At 33.5% G+C, this 15,877-nt stretch overlaps 1 protein-coding gene across 1 annotated transcript in view; it reads left to right on the top strand.

The window, feature by feature from the left end:
* LOC106873657 (katanin-interacting protein) overlaps positions 1-15,877 on the top strand; it is a 551,631-nt gene that overhangs the window by 485,610 nt on the left and 50,144 nt on the right. Inside the window, exon 36 of the mRNA XM_052977029.1 lies at positions 3,781-3,887. Within this exon, the coding sequence (XP_052832989.1) occupies positions 3,781-3,887 (107 nt within the window). The remainder of the gene's footprint in view (positions 1-3,780; positions 3,888-15,877) is intronic.

Here is a 15,877-nt window from a genome sequence, read left to right as displayed (position 1 = left end):
TATATATATATATATATATATATATGTTCATACATACACATGCATATAAACACATTGATGTCACATTTGTACATAAATTCTTACACGTAATAGATACACACACAGAAGTCCTCATATATGCATATACACAAATACATGCAAACGTACACGTGAGCATACACATACACACACACCATACAGACATTGTTTTTTCTTTTGGTGGTATTTTTTTTTGTTAGTTTTTTGTTTCTCCCTCTACTGTCCATTTCCTTCCAATAAACTCTTGTGAAGTTACCATTATATTTTCCAATCTGTCCACTTCACCATCACAACCTTCCTCATTCTCTCAGTTGTTTCCATAGATAAGTAAATATATATAAATAGATGCACAAACTACAGCCAACCTCGTGAAATTTTGTTTGATAAGAAAAATGAAAACAATATTTTTGGTGTTTTGTTTACAGTTGCCATAATTCTTTATGGCTCTGTTCATCCCAAAATATTTAAATTAAATCCCATAGCAGTTGACTGTTAAAATTTTATATAATTTTCTCTTTCTCTTGTAATTTTTTTTTTTTTCGTTTTTATGTATTTATTATTATTATTTGCTTTGTTTCTGTTCATTTCTTAGAAATCATTTGATTTTTGTGTTTTCATTGAGTAAGCATCAAATGTATATGTGTGTGTTTGTGTGTATGTGTTTGAAATTTATTTATTTATGTATGAAAAATCTTTGTTGTATAGTATTTAAAAAGATAGTTTGCATGAAAGATATTTATATTCTTCATATTCAGATTATGTATTTGTACATGTGTGAGTGCATGTGCATAAAAATGTGTGCATGTATGTGTGTGTATAGAGAGAGAGAGAGAGGCATACACATGATTATACACGCGTGTATATATATATATATGCCTGTAAATGTATCTGTACCTTGGTCAATAACTATGCATGCATATAAACATATATTAACATATATTAACATGCTCAACTAAATATATTCAAAAATTAATGCTGAATAGCAAAATACTTATTTGACTGTAGCTATAGATATTTAATCTTATAAGTATGCATATACTATATAACATATCATAGATAAGTATAAATATATATTTATATATATATATGCATATATGTATGTGTTTTTGTGTGTAAGTATGTGTATACCAAATCCACTCACAAGGCTTTGGTTGGCCTGAGGCTATAGCAAAAGACACTTGCCCAAGGTGCTACACGGTGGGACTGAACCCAGAACCATGTGGTTGGGAAGCAAGCTTCTTACCACACAACCATGCCTATATAATATTTATTTAAAGTTCAAGCTTTTTACTGAGACTGCTGAATTTTCATCAATGTTATTTAGCTCTTTCTTTCTGGAAGCTAACCAAAACATAACTGGTCTCCTGTGTATTGTTTCTTTATATATATACATACATATTCTGTATAATTGTTATTCTGTTATTTCTATTTCTTTTTTTTTATCATTGTCTATATTACTTTTTCAGTCTTATCATGTCTACTATCATAAGAATTATCTTCATTCTCAATTTCCATAGAGCAGATATTTTCATTTTTAAATATTGGGAAAGCAATTCCAGTTTTTGTTTTCTTTTTTTTTTTGTAATGAGTTTGTTAGCTTGTTAAATGAAAACTAAATTGTCTAGATACTGGTCGTTCTGTATTTGGCACCGTTATGTAACTTAGTATGATGCCACATAAACAGAGGAATAGGTTATTAAAATATTTTTGATTTTGGTGACATTATTCTTCATAAACTTTGAAATACCTACAATTATTTATTTATTATTTTTTTAATTTGTATAATAAATATGAGTAGAAGTTATTGTTTTTGCTTGAGGTGTGTCACCTCTATGTCTATAAAAGTGTTTAGTTTAAAACAAAATTTGTATTCAAGATGATAATTTCCTAGATTAGTATACAATAGTTATCATTTATATTTTTATATCTTGAAGGGAAAAAGGAAAGCAGAAAAATGTTGGTAGACTGGTTTTATGATTAGAATATCTTCTACCTTTTATTTGTTTTAGTCTTTGGACTGCAGCTATACTGGGGCACTACCTTGAAGGATTTTGTCAGACAGTTTTGTTCCAGTACTTATTTTTAAGCCTGACACTTATTCTATAAGTCCCTTGTTGCCAAACTAAGTTATAGTAACATAAACAAACCAACTCCAGTAGTCAAGTGGTGGTGGGAATAAACACACACACACATGCGTGCACACAGAGGATGGGTTTCTTTCAGTTTCCATGTACAAAATCCACTGACAAAGCTTTGGTCAGCCTGGGCCTATAATGGAAGACACTAACCCAAGGTGCTATTCAGCAGGACTGGACACAAGACAATGGTTGAGAAGTGAGCTTCTTACCACACAGGCACACTTAGAATAATATTTATTTTATGATTGTTTTTTCATATATTTCAGTCAACTTGTTATTTGGTGCAGGTACAGTATTTTTCATATCAGCGATAGTAAATGGATTTATCTTCTAGTCGGAAGTTTGGAAAAGGTTTTACAAAGAATATATATGAAATTGGTGACTAACCAAAAAGAGTGAGAGTGGAATTGATCTGATGTGTGATAAGCTTAAATGGTATGTATTTTGGGGAGATACAAGGCATTGTGGCATGCTTTAACTAAATACTCTTTTTGATAAAAAGAGTATTTACCATGCTTGTCTTACAGGTATTGCTAATAAAAGACCTTCAAGTCAAAATCTGAAGATTCATGAATTTTTATTGGAAAGATATTGCACATTCCACTGGTTTATTTTACAGTTTATTCTACTGGTATCCTGGTCTCTTGAACTTATCCTTTAGCCACAGGGCCTGTTGATCCCTTAAGCTGGGGACTGATTAATGTGACATTAGGGCATGTCCAAAGACAAGTGTGTCACACTTGCTTAGGACCAACCCTCCTCGGAGTCCTAGTTACCTAAGACACAGGACTATTTCCTACTATCTGACCCCTAACTGGGGCCCTCTCACACAAGAGCAGATAGGGAGTAGTGATGACCAAGTGAGAACTTCACACTCCCACAAATCTCCTGACCTCTTGAGCTGGAACTTCACCATTAGATGCAGTCTTGCCTAGAACAAAGTAAAACACTAGAGGGTGCTATTTTAGCATGTACTCTACCAGATTATTCCTAGTCTACTCTCATCTGGGTTAGGATTATGGTCAGGGTTAGGGTTTTGTGTTAGGGTTAAACAGCACACTAAAATGTAAACTCTCGTAGGTGCCACCTACCAGAGTTTTGAATATCATATGGTTATTTTTATGTAGAATAATATCCCATTGGAAAAAGTATCAGTCATTGTCTGACAGGTTTATGGTTGAGCCTGTAGCAGTGGAGACCTTTGGCACTCTTGGCTCCTGGCATATATCCCTGCTTGCTGCTGTTGGGAGTGAAGATAGCTGTCTGTGAGTGCAGACTCTATGAGTCATAGTGGCTGTTCAAGTGCATCTTCCTCACCATCCTCTGGGGCAATGCATTTCCCATTTTGTCTGCTGGGACCATGAGACAGTGTGACTTACAGGTAATTGCATGTTCCACTCCTTAATGTAAACTTACATACATACACATGCATACACACAAATTTATGACACTTTACATAATACACGGTTTTAATGGTGCTGTAGCTTCTCGGCAAGACAACTTTCTAAGTATTTAATATTTTGTGCTGTATTCAATTTCTTCATCTACTATATTTCTGATTATTCAAATCTTTTAGTCTCCGCTCGTTAAATTATTTCCATTTTCATTTTCAAAATATTTCCAGTAACTATACTCCTCTGACGCAGGGACAAGAAATTCAAATGACCAATGATAGAAAAGTTGTTACTTTTGACAATTCAAGCAGAAGTAAACAGCAAAATGTCAATCAAGGTAAGTTGCAATAAGGATTTTTATTCTCTTCTTTTTTCCGTTTGTTGTGTTTGTTTCTAGAGACATAAAAGATAAAGTGGATTTTTACAAAATGATTTCAAAAGTATTCACTGCGAGTAAAATCTGATTTTTCTCATTGCAAGCTATTTAATTTGGAATGAAATGGTTTTCCTAAAAATGTATATACAGTGAAAAGACATGATGTCAGCTTTGCTAAAGGTGCTGGGTTATTGGTTACCATGAATTCAGAGCTGCAATATTTTAGCTTTTTATGCCTGAACTCATCTTTTCAACTCATCTTTTAAAAGCTTCCTTTCAACTATTATGCTAACTATATTTCTGATTATTTATATATATATATATATATATATATGTGTGTGTGTGTGTGTGTGTGTGTGTGTGTGTGTGTGTGTATGGATGTATGTGTGTGTGTGTATATGTATACACACATATGTGTGTATATACATATACATGTGTATGTATATATATATATATATATATGTGTACACACATATATATGTATGTAGATGTATACACACATACATATATACATATATATATATAAATATATGTATGTAGATGTATACATATGTATATATATATATATATGTATGTATGTACATGTAGATGTATACATGTATATATATATACATATGTATATGTGTACACGTATATGTATATATGTGTGTGTGTATATATATATATATATATATATATATATTATATACACATACACATATGTATGTATATGTAGATGTATGCATATACATGTATATGTGCATATATATATCTATGTGTGTGTGTATATATATATATATATATATATATATATATGCACACATACACACACACACAGATACACAAAGGAAGAGAAAAGAAAGGAAGGAAGAGTATCTAAACTGCGATCTACTTCTATACTGTAAATACATAACCCTTTTTGCTTTACATAAACATTTTCTTTCGTTTCTTGTGTTGAAATATATTGGTTTCTTTTTCAAGAAGGCACAAAAGCCTTGTATTTAAAGGAAGAAGGAAATAGGGCACAAGACAGTCTTGCTTTTTTGAAAGCTATTAGTTACATAACTGAAATGAGTTGATTTCGAAGCAAGATTGAAATCTCATTGCTTGTCTTGGTCTGTTCTCAGCTAGTTATTATCCACCATGAGCCAGAGTATATTGCTTGACATATTCTTAAGTAAATGATGGGAGATAAAGAAAGAAAAAGGATAAATGATGAAATGACGTACAAATGTATTGCACTTCAAAAGGAAAAGAATGATATTGACATTTTGGGCTGATGGTTTTCATCAAGATGGCTGAAAGGAGAAAAAGAGGAGAAAATTATATAAAGTGGAGTCAAATGTGTGTTTTTGGTTGAGACAGCATGGTGACTAATATTAGGAAACATGTCAATGAAAGTAAATGGTTTTAAACAAAGAAGAGCCCACCATGTGACAAAGGATTTATCCCTTTTGCATTCAGATTATTTTGTCAAATGCAATGTTTATTTATCCAGATTCTTTTGAAATCATTTTGCACTTGCTTAAGAGCCACACTCCATGTGGACTTTTATGCTATCTCCTGCGGAGGGCTAATTGGGCCTGTGGCCCAGAAACTGAAGAGAGCAATAAAATAATAAAGCATTTATTGGTACCCTACCAATATGGTATTATTTTGAATTCAGTTTAAATGAAAAACTTGTAAGATCACAAATTTTTGGAATTCTCTTAGAATCTGAATTTTCAACTGTATAACAAATATAACAAATCTTCATCCAGACCTGATCCCAATGCTGGATGTTCAAGAACCAAACGAAGGGCAGATTTTCAATCCAGGGATCATCCTGATTCCAAATACGTATAAGATGTCTACGTAGAGCAAATGTAGATTGAAATACAGGGATCCCAGATGGACAATCAGAATTTCATGATTATTATTGTAAATTATCTCATAGCTTCAAGATTTTGATCATGTGACTGTTTGTTTTTAAAATGACATTGTCCAGTAGATGTAAAAGGCTGGATCAAGCCAGTATGAACAGATAGAATATTTGGGCTGGATATGGCCAATTGAAATGCTAAAGGGTTGACCCTTACTGTATGAAAACTGAGTCCCTTTTTTCCTTCTTATCCCTTGACCATGTGGTCATTAGGGCATACAGTAATGACATTGCATCCAGATTTTGCCACTTTTCTCAGTCTTTTGCTGCTCTCTGTAATTCAGTGAAACTGAGGTCAGTCTACCCTTTGATGTTAAACTGGCAACCACTGATCTGGTATGGGTCATGACCTGGTCATCATCATCATGACTATACCATGGACAAATTAGCTTGGTGATACCCATTAGTCCCCAAGCTGTTAGCAACAACCATGTGTCTCTACCTGAAACATGCTTTGACCCCAAAAACTAGGTTGTTGACTTGAGCAAGTTCCACTTCCCTAGGCAGTGACTCCTTGAGAAGCCTTACCTAGAGTCTTTCACTGACTGGTGCAGTGTTAATATCGTCTCAGTTTAGATGAAGTGAGATACTTAGGTGTGGCACTAGGAGTCATCAAATGAGTGATTAGGAGTTGAATGAGGACCAGTGATGCCTGTCCACCTGACCATTTCAGGCAAAGTGCAGCTGCCAGACACGAAAGGTACTCCCTCTATTCATAAACACCTACACTCAGGAACTGAGCAGAACTAAATATAACCAGTTCTGTGCATGTGTTTTTGAGACATAGTAACCAAGTTAACTTGTTTTTGATAGTGAGGTATGTTTAGAAACTCTCCTCATTTCATATGATGTAGTCCACACATTATTTTTACTAGCCTATAGAAAGAGGTTGGCAGAACTGATATGCATATGACAAGCATCTAACATCACCAGCAAAAATTGAATCAGCACAGTGAAGGGTAACCCTTTAGCATTTAAACTGACCACATCCGGCAAAAATATTCTAACTGTCCAGATCCAGACTACATCATTCTCAAAATAAACGATCATATCATCAAAATCTCAAAGCTATGTGATAACAATGCATGATTAATTCAAAACAACATGAATAAATAAACATGTATGTAATCTGTATTCTGGGAGGTTAACCATGGGAGAGGTAGTGGTGACAACTTTATGTAGCTTTCAACTTCCAGATATTTGTGGTTAGCTCTATAGTGTCTTGTACTTTCTGTTATTATGTGATTTTAAGTTTGCATTGAATAAAGCTAATTATAACGTTGTTTCATTGATACAGATAACATTAATAAACTTGTAACAGGTATACTCATGTATTTCATTTAATCATTTAATATCTGTTTCAATGCATGATATGGAGGTATCTCTTTAAAGTTATGGGAGGTATGTGGTTCTTTGCTTAGAGGTGTGTTTTGGAATTATTATGGTGCTTCTTTTGGTCAAAAAACTGATAAACCAGAAAGGTTTTGGAACAGAGGGCTCCAGAAAATCAACAGTGTACATACATACATGCATGTTACTCTTTATATGAAAGTCCAGATGGAAAGATAGCTGTGAATGCATGCCTCACAGCCCAGCTTATTTATACCACATGTCATTAGTCTGTTGAGATCTAACAACCAGTAATTAGTCCTTTAGTAGATCTGAGTCTTCAACCAGATGGTTGATAAATGGTCCTGGAAGGTCAAGTCCTAAGTTGCTTTCCATATGTGTATCATTGAAACACTGAGGGCACATGGCTTAGTGGTTAGATGCGCTGCATTCATGATCACAAGATCGTGATTTCAATTCCTAGACTGAGTAGTGCATTGTGTTATTGAGCAAAACACTAGATCTCATGTTGCTCTGCGATCACTTCAACACCTGACGTGTGCTACACCGTACACTTGTTCACACAACGTTGATTTGACAGAGAGAGTGAGTTAATGTGTGACATGAACATTTGATTACTGTAAGAAAATCATTTGTGCAGGTTGTTTGGCAAAAAGCTGACCACTCATATGTCATCTCCAGTGGGAGAGTCCATCATTGTAACACTATCAATAAAAATATTTTCCAGTTTTTCTGTCCTTTCTCCTCGCCCTCTCTCTTTCTCTGTATATGTGTGCATGCGTGTGTGTGTGTGTGTGTGTGTGTGTGTATCTATAACATATGTCAAGCAACATAATTAAATTATTTACATTATTTATAATAATAATAGTAACATCGATAGGAATGAGAACCCAGGTTCGAAATTTCCCCAAGACACCTGACGAAGGCTGGAGGGTATATCAGCCGAAACGTTGTGTTAACAAGAAACAAGATGAGGACGAATATCCGTCAAATGTAAATAATGTAAATAATTCCTCATCTCTTAAATATAGAACTGTATTAACATAATTAAAGTTTGACTATAGCTTCCTCGCAGTTAAACGTCATATAGCATTGTGTGAGACTGATATTAACTAAGAGACGAGGTATCAAAAAAGATCAGATCCACCAGAATAGCATTAACAGTTAGTAAAAGTTTAGTTAGCTGTGTGAACGACTGACATTAACTATACAACATTTCACTATAAAGACACTACACACACACACGTACACATGCACACACACACACATACATAAAATCTGAGGCAAAAAAAGCTTGTGATACTTTTTAGATAAACTGCAGCACTGTGTTGATCCACGGCTAATATTATAATGTTGAGGGGTCGTTTTTATTCAATAGAAAATTTCATGTAAATGAATTTGAAAATCACAAGTTCATTGCTTCAGGTCTTGCACATATTCCACGGGAGAATCTGAAATGCAGCAGACATTCATCCTTGTGTTCATGTCTGTCTTTAAGATGATTTATGACATAGTGTAGCATAATGTCATGAGAATTAATGTTTAACAGACATGGTTTACTTGAAAACTTCAATAATCATATCTAAGCTTTAATTATGCATGTATGTGTGTGTGTGTGTTTATGCGTATGTGTTTGTATTTGTGTGCATGTGTGTGTTGTGTGTGCATGTGTGTGTTGTGTGTGTGCATGTGTTTGTTTCAGTCATTTCATTGCGGCCTTCAAGGGTTTAGTTGAACAATTTGTCACATCCCCACTGGAACATATTTCAAGTCAGGTAGTATCCTATCAATCTCTTTTGCTGAGCCACTAAGTTACAGGGATGCAAACAAACCAATACTGGTTGTCAGGTGGTGTGGAAGGGAACGCACATACATATGCATATACTCTCACACACACACACACACACATGCATACATACAGTGGGGTTCTACACAGTTTCTCTCTACCAAATTCATTTACAAAGCATATGTCAACCTAGGGCTATAATAGAAAACACTTACCCAAGGTATCATGCAGTAGGATTGGACCTGAAACCATATGGTTGGGAGGCAAACTTCTTAACCCCACAACCATGCCTGTGTGTGTGCGTGTGTGTGTTTGTGCATAAAGTAGAAGCCTAGTTCTTATCCTGTTGTTTTCTTTTGCTAAACCACTGAAGTTATGTGGATGTAAAGAAACCAACACTGGTCATTAAGTTGTTGTGGAAGGACAAACACAAAGGCTTTGCCTTTAATCCTTTCAGGGTCAATAAATTAAGTACGAGTGAAATACTGGGGTCAATGTAATTAACTGGTTCCTCCCTCAAGCTTTGTGCCTTTAGCAGAAAGGATTATTATTATTATTATTAATTAATTAATATAGAAAGGATTGAGGTAACTCCTCCTACCTCAACCCTTTCTATATTAGCCAAAATGAAGTAGATTGACAAATTTATTTTTTGAACCAGTTGAAGACACACAAGATGTCGAAATATTGTTCACTACATAACAATATTATCATTATTATCATCATTATTATCATTATTATTATTATTATTATTATTATTATTATTATTATTATTATTATTTTTATCATTGATTAAGGTGGTGAGCTGGTAGAATCCTTAGCATACTGGGCAAAATGCTTAGCAGTATTTTGTCTGCCTGTCTTCATGTTCTGGGTTCAAATTCTGCCAAGGTCGACTTTGCCTTTAATCCTTTCAGGGTTGATAAATTAAGTGTCAGTGGGACAATGGGCTCCATGTAATTGACTAGTTTCCTCCCCTCCAAATTTTGGGCCTTGTGCTTTTAGTAGAAAGGATTATGAAGGGTGTCCGTCCATGTAAACCATGCCAAAGCAGATACTGGAACACAGTTCAGTTCTTTGACCTATTGGATTCAGTCAAACTGTAGGATTCGTGCCAGTATGGAAGACGAACACTAAACAATGATGGTGACAGTAGTGGTGACAGGATTGCTGTCGTTGTTTTGAAGTAGGTTTTGATGTTTAGTAATTAAATATGGAGATAGCTATTTTCATAACTGACTTCAAAGTTTTCATCAGTCCTGATGATAGAAAAACTTGCATACCACAATTCTTTGGGTTTCATACTTTTTTAATGTATGATGTTTACAAATGTTGGCACAAGACCAGCAATTTGGGGGGATGGGAGTTAGATGATTACATTGGACCCCAGTGTTCAGCTGGTACTTATTTTATTGACTTCAAAAGCATGAAAGACAATGTTGACCTCAGCAGGATTTGAACTTAAAGACTGACGAAATGCTGCTAAGCATTTTGCCTGATGTGCTAACGATTCTGCCACCTTGCTGCTTTTTTCTAATATATAAGTAATGTATCAGAAAGTCGATCTTTTTAATCAAGTTGCTCAATTGTGTGCATACACATGTTGTTGATTTTGTTGTTAGTGTTTTCTTTGAAGAAGTTTGTATCAGCATCTTTGTGTTTATCATGTTCATTTTCTTATATAATTAGATGGCAGTTCATGTATTGTTAGCTGAAAGTGTTTCTATTCCAGTTATTTGAACTACTAAGTTTTCACCAGATAAACGAAACTAACTTAAGCATTGCCTCTTTAATCATTGCCTCTTTAATTTTAAATGAGGTTCCATTTAAGGCTTTTAAGGTGTATAAGAAGACAGGCAGTTCTTTAATTAAAGTGGTTTGAGAGCTTTCTATACATTGCAGCTGCAAGAGAACTGTGTATTCCCATTGATAAATGAGAGTTTAATATTGATGTTAAGCTTGCTAGTAAATATTTAACCCTTAAAATATGACCAGGCTGAGAGTATGACCCAACATTTTTGTATTAGAAAGAAGACCTAGTCTCTTCAGAATATATATCCCTCTTTTTTCTCTTTTAAGATTTAGATTTTTTTTACAGAGTCTTAAATAATGACAATTAATATTTTAGTTTTGTTTTTTTCCTAGTCCTTTGAAAACAAATCCTATAAGCTTTATCTCTAAAGGCTTAAGAACTTCCATTTTCTCCATAATTGTCATTCACTTCTTGTAAGTTATTGATGATTAAAAAATTGTATATGTATACAAGATAACAGATAATTTTTTTTGTATATAACTGGACAACTAATTCACCTGCTAAAGTTGGTGGGGATGAAACCTAAAAGGGTGACATTAAGACTGAATGTGAGTTTGATCAATGAGTTTCAACTATGATCAAAAAGATTCTGCAAGAAAGTTTCATTTACAGAAGAAAAGCAATTCAATTGAAGTGAGAGAAAAATTGGGTGTCGATATACATTTCCTAATGTGTATGATGATTTGAACGGGAACACATACATATAAATAGGCTTTCAATGTTGTATGATCATAAAAAAATGACTAGGCACTCATCTAGGTTTCATACTCATCGGTTTTGGCAGGTGAATTAGTTGTCCTCTTATATACAAAAAATATTCATCTTTTATCTTATATACATAGACAATTATTTTACCAATAACTTGCAAGAAGTGAATGACAATTATAGAGATAATGGCAGTTCTTAAGCTTTTAGAGATAAAGCCTAAAGTCTTCATCGTGAAGAATTTCTTCAAAATTTCTTGGGAATTCTTTCTCTGTTAATAATATAGGGAATGGCTTTGTGAACATATTTAATGATCTGGCCATATAGTATATAAGAGTGTTTGTGTAATATGTCTCAAGAGTATTAATGATTTGTGGGTTATAACAAGGCCATAAATATCACTTGGCAAGCATTTGCTGCTTATTTTTGCCATTTGCAATTCTGGCTGATAATCTGATGATTGGCAACAGTTAGTCAGTTAAATTGAAATCTTAAATTCGGAGACAGCATCGTAAGGAATTGTCGTCAATTTCAATAAGATGCTAAGAACAGAATACTTTTATTGTTATATTGAAATGCTATCTGCTATTTATGCCCTTTTATTTAGAAAGTGATTTTGTTTTATTTTTGTGGCAATCCCAAATATCCAATTATTTTATGTTTATAACTGATACACACCTTCAGAAAACCCACAGGTAATAAATATTCAGTTTTATAGTTTATTGCTTGCTGCAAACTTTATTGAAAGGGATTAACTGAATAAAATACATGTGCCTCTGTAAGATGTAATAAATAATAAAATATACATACAAATATATTGTTATATGTAACATAAAATTTATAACTTAAAATTTATGGACATTTCTACTCAATATTTAACTAACTCAACACCTGTTAATGTTTCCACTCAATAGTGACAAATCACAGATCAACTAACTAAATGATCTGTTGGTATTTCCATGAAATTCAGGCATAATGAAACCACCATAGCATCTAATTGTTTTAGTATGCATATCAGGGACAGACAAACATAAGGACAGAAAAATACTACTAATATTTCTGGAGTGTACTTAGAACATACAGTTAAGCATATGTATTTTACCATGAGGACTAGTTATTTTTTCTTTTTTATTTTCTCTGATGGTTGTTGAAGAATTTTTTATTCTACCTGTTTTGTTCCCATAAGATATCTAATGTGTAAGAAAGTAAATTGACTGATTTGTTCAAGCATTAAATAGATTGCCATGTGTTATTCATTCTGGTTATCTGTGTACTCTGAGTTCAAATGTTGCCAAGGTTAACTTTGTTGTCCATCCTTTCAGGGTTGTTGATAAATAAAGTAGCTATCCAATGTTAGAAATGATTCTTTTCCTTTCTCTTTCTTTGTGTGTGTGTGTCTCTCTCTCTCTTTCTCTCTCGCTCCCTCTCTCTCTTTCGCTCTCGCTCCCCCTCTCTCTTCAGAAGACATTGGAAATGGTCAGACCTGAGGAGGATTGCTCTCTTCTACATTTGAAAGAATGCCAAAACAAATATGCAATTTATACAGGAAGTTTTTTTCTAAATTTCAAAAGTCTCCTCATTTTTAGATGAATTTGTACAAAAGTAGATTCATAACTTTATCATTGGAGTCTGGAAAGAATGTTTCATAATAAAGCTGGTGAAGTATTCTTTTTCCGTGATAGTTATTTTATATGAGGGTTTTTTTTATATATGATAGTATTTTTATGTATAAGGCTCCTCTATGTTTATATTTATTTCATAATGCAGGTGAAAATTTACTGCAAAATTGTTGATTATGTTATAGTTGTATTCTTTTTGTTTAGTTACTAAATTTCAAAGCTCTAGATATAACAGAATTTGTCTTATAGTTTTATGGAAATTAAATGTGGTCATATTTCCCTATACACTCCTGGAATTTTTTCCTTGTATAGATAGAGTGCATTTGTGCATGTTTGGTTAAATAAACAAAATAATTTTTTTTTGTGTCTAGAGAGAGTCATATTCTCTTAACATCTTATTATCTAACACACACACTGGTTCAATTTCCACTCATTTGTTATATTATTTTTTTGAAAAATTTTCATTGCTTTTGCAACCTTTTCAATGGATGTTGACTCTGTTATTGGAGCTGCATTCCATTTGTCTGTTTCTGTGCATGTGTGTTCCTCAGCATGCATGTGTGCTTGTGTATGTACATATGTATGTTTATATGTGTGTGTGTGTGTGTGTGTGTGTGTGTGTATGCAATATGTATGTATGCGTATGTGTATGTATGTAATTTTTTTTTTTTAACTAATTTAATTTTAAGATATTCTGAGCTATTTACTAATAGGAGGAATTGTCTTCTACTAAAAAGAAAAAAAGAAGTGGATATATGCCACAGAAACCCACGATATACTATGGAGTCCGTGATATAAATTTACATATATTAGCCAGAAAAATCCATGATGTGCTGAGAGCACGGTAAGTGAACCGCGATATGGCAAGTGATTATTATATTTTCAACTGGCACTCCATTCGTTATGACAACAAGGGTTCCAGCAGATCCGATCAATGCAACAGCCTGCTCTTGAAATTAACATGCAAGTGGCTGAACACTCCACAGACACACAAACCCTAAGCGTAGTTTTGAGAGAGATTCAGTTTGACAAAGAATGTGACAAGGCTGGCCTTCTGAAATACAGGTAGTACTCAGTTTTGCCAGCTAAGTGGACTAGAGCAATATGAAATAATGTGTCTTGCTCAAGGACACAATGTGCCACCAGGAATCGAACTCACAACCTTATGATTGTGAGCCAAATACCCTAACCACTTGACCACACACCTTCACACCATATTTACAAAGCAGATCAGTGGTCAGAGAAGTAAAACAGCTCAACATTAAACTGGTAAACAGAATAAATATACACATCATAAAATATTTTTTATTAAGACATAAACACAACACTGTACACTAACTTGACAAATATATACATGCATAGGTGCTGGTATGGCTATGTGGTAAGAAATTTGCTTCACAACTACTAGGTTCTGGGTTCACTCCCACTACGTGGCACCTTGGGCAAGTGTCTTCTACGATAGCCTCAGGTCGACCAAGGCCTTGTGAGTGGATATGGTAAATAGAAACTGAAATAAGCCCATTGTATGGATATATATATATATATATATAAATACAATTGAGATTCAGTTGAATTAGGTACTTAAATTGCGGCACCTTGTTAGGTCGGAGTAATATGCACACCCAAATACTATAGAGTAAATATCTGTGTGTGTAATGTCACTACTTGACAACTGGTGCTGGGGTGTTTATGTCTCTGTAACTTAGCAGTTCAGCAAAAATTGTCAATAAAATATGGTTTGACTAAATTTCTTCAATGTGCCCCCCCCCCTCCAGCATGGTCACAGTCTAATGACTGAAACAAATAAAAGGTTATACACACTCAAAAAAAGCACATGCAAATTATACACATATACATTGTTCATATGTGCTTGGATATTTTTAATATTACATTTCACATAGAATGTGTGAGAGAGATTCTTATATCATCTTTGCTATTAGATTCTTTACAATAAGCAACAAAATTTGTTGAATTCATTTAATCATCCCAGCAGAGTATAGTTTAACCTTTAACATTTTAGATAAAGAACCCTTTGTGCTATATTTTTCTGCTTTTCTATAATATTATAAAAAGTTGATCTGTGAAACGCAATATGTCATAAGAACTCATCCTTATGGCTTTGTCAAATTCTTCAACCAGAAAATTAAAGTTCCTTTTACTATTTAGATTTTTTTTTTTTTCAAAATTATCATCGCCATCATCATCATCATTATTATTATTATTATTATTCCATCATCTGCATAAAAATTGTAGTATTTGCTCTAGAGAAAATTAATATTTCTCCAATTCACTTTCGCTCGTCTTTATTTTTCACTTCATTACTTGTGGTGAATGAAAAGGAATAGAAAGAAACGTCTTCCGTTTTCTCAAAGATGCGTATGTTCACCCCCACCCCACGCCTACATACATATGCACACTATGAAAATGCACATATATGTACTACAGATGTGCACAACCAAAAGATAAAGGAAAAGAATATGTATGTGATAGTGTGTGTGCATGTGTGTGTTTACACACACATACATATATACATACATGTATATTCATGGTGTGTGTGTGTGTATATATATATATATATATATATATACACACTAAACAGCAAAATGTCAAGTGAATAACAAATTTTCATTTTAGTTTGTGTTAAAAAGGTATATTGTGTATGTATGTGACTGTATGTTCTTTTGTGTAGGTATATATATGTATATATATGAATACACACACACACACACATTACAATCCTCATCATATATATACACACACACACATATGTATATATAT

The sequence above is a fragment of the Octopus bimaculoides genome, chromosome 2, assembly GCF_001194135.2.
Source record: "Octopus bimaculoides isolate UCB-OBI-ISO-001 chromosome 2, ASM119413v2, whole genome shotgun sequence".
In the NCBI taxonomy this organism is placed as follows: Eukaryota; Metazoa; Mollusca; class Cephalopoda; order Octopoda; family Octopodidae; genus Octopus; species Octopus bimaculoides.
This window is presented reverse-complemented; position numbering and strand designations above follow the sequence as displayed.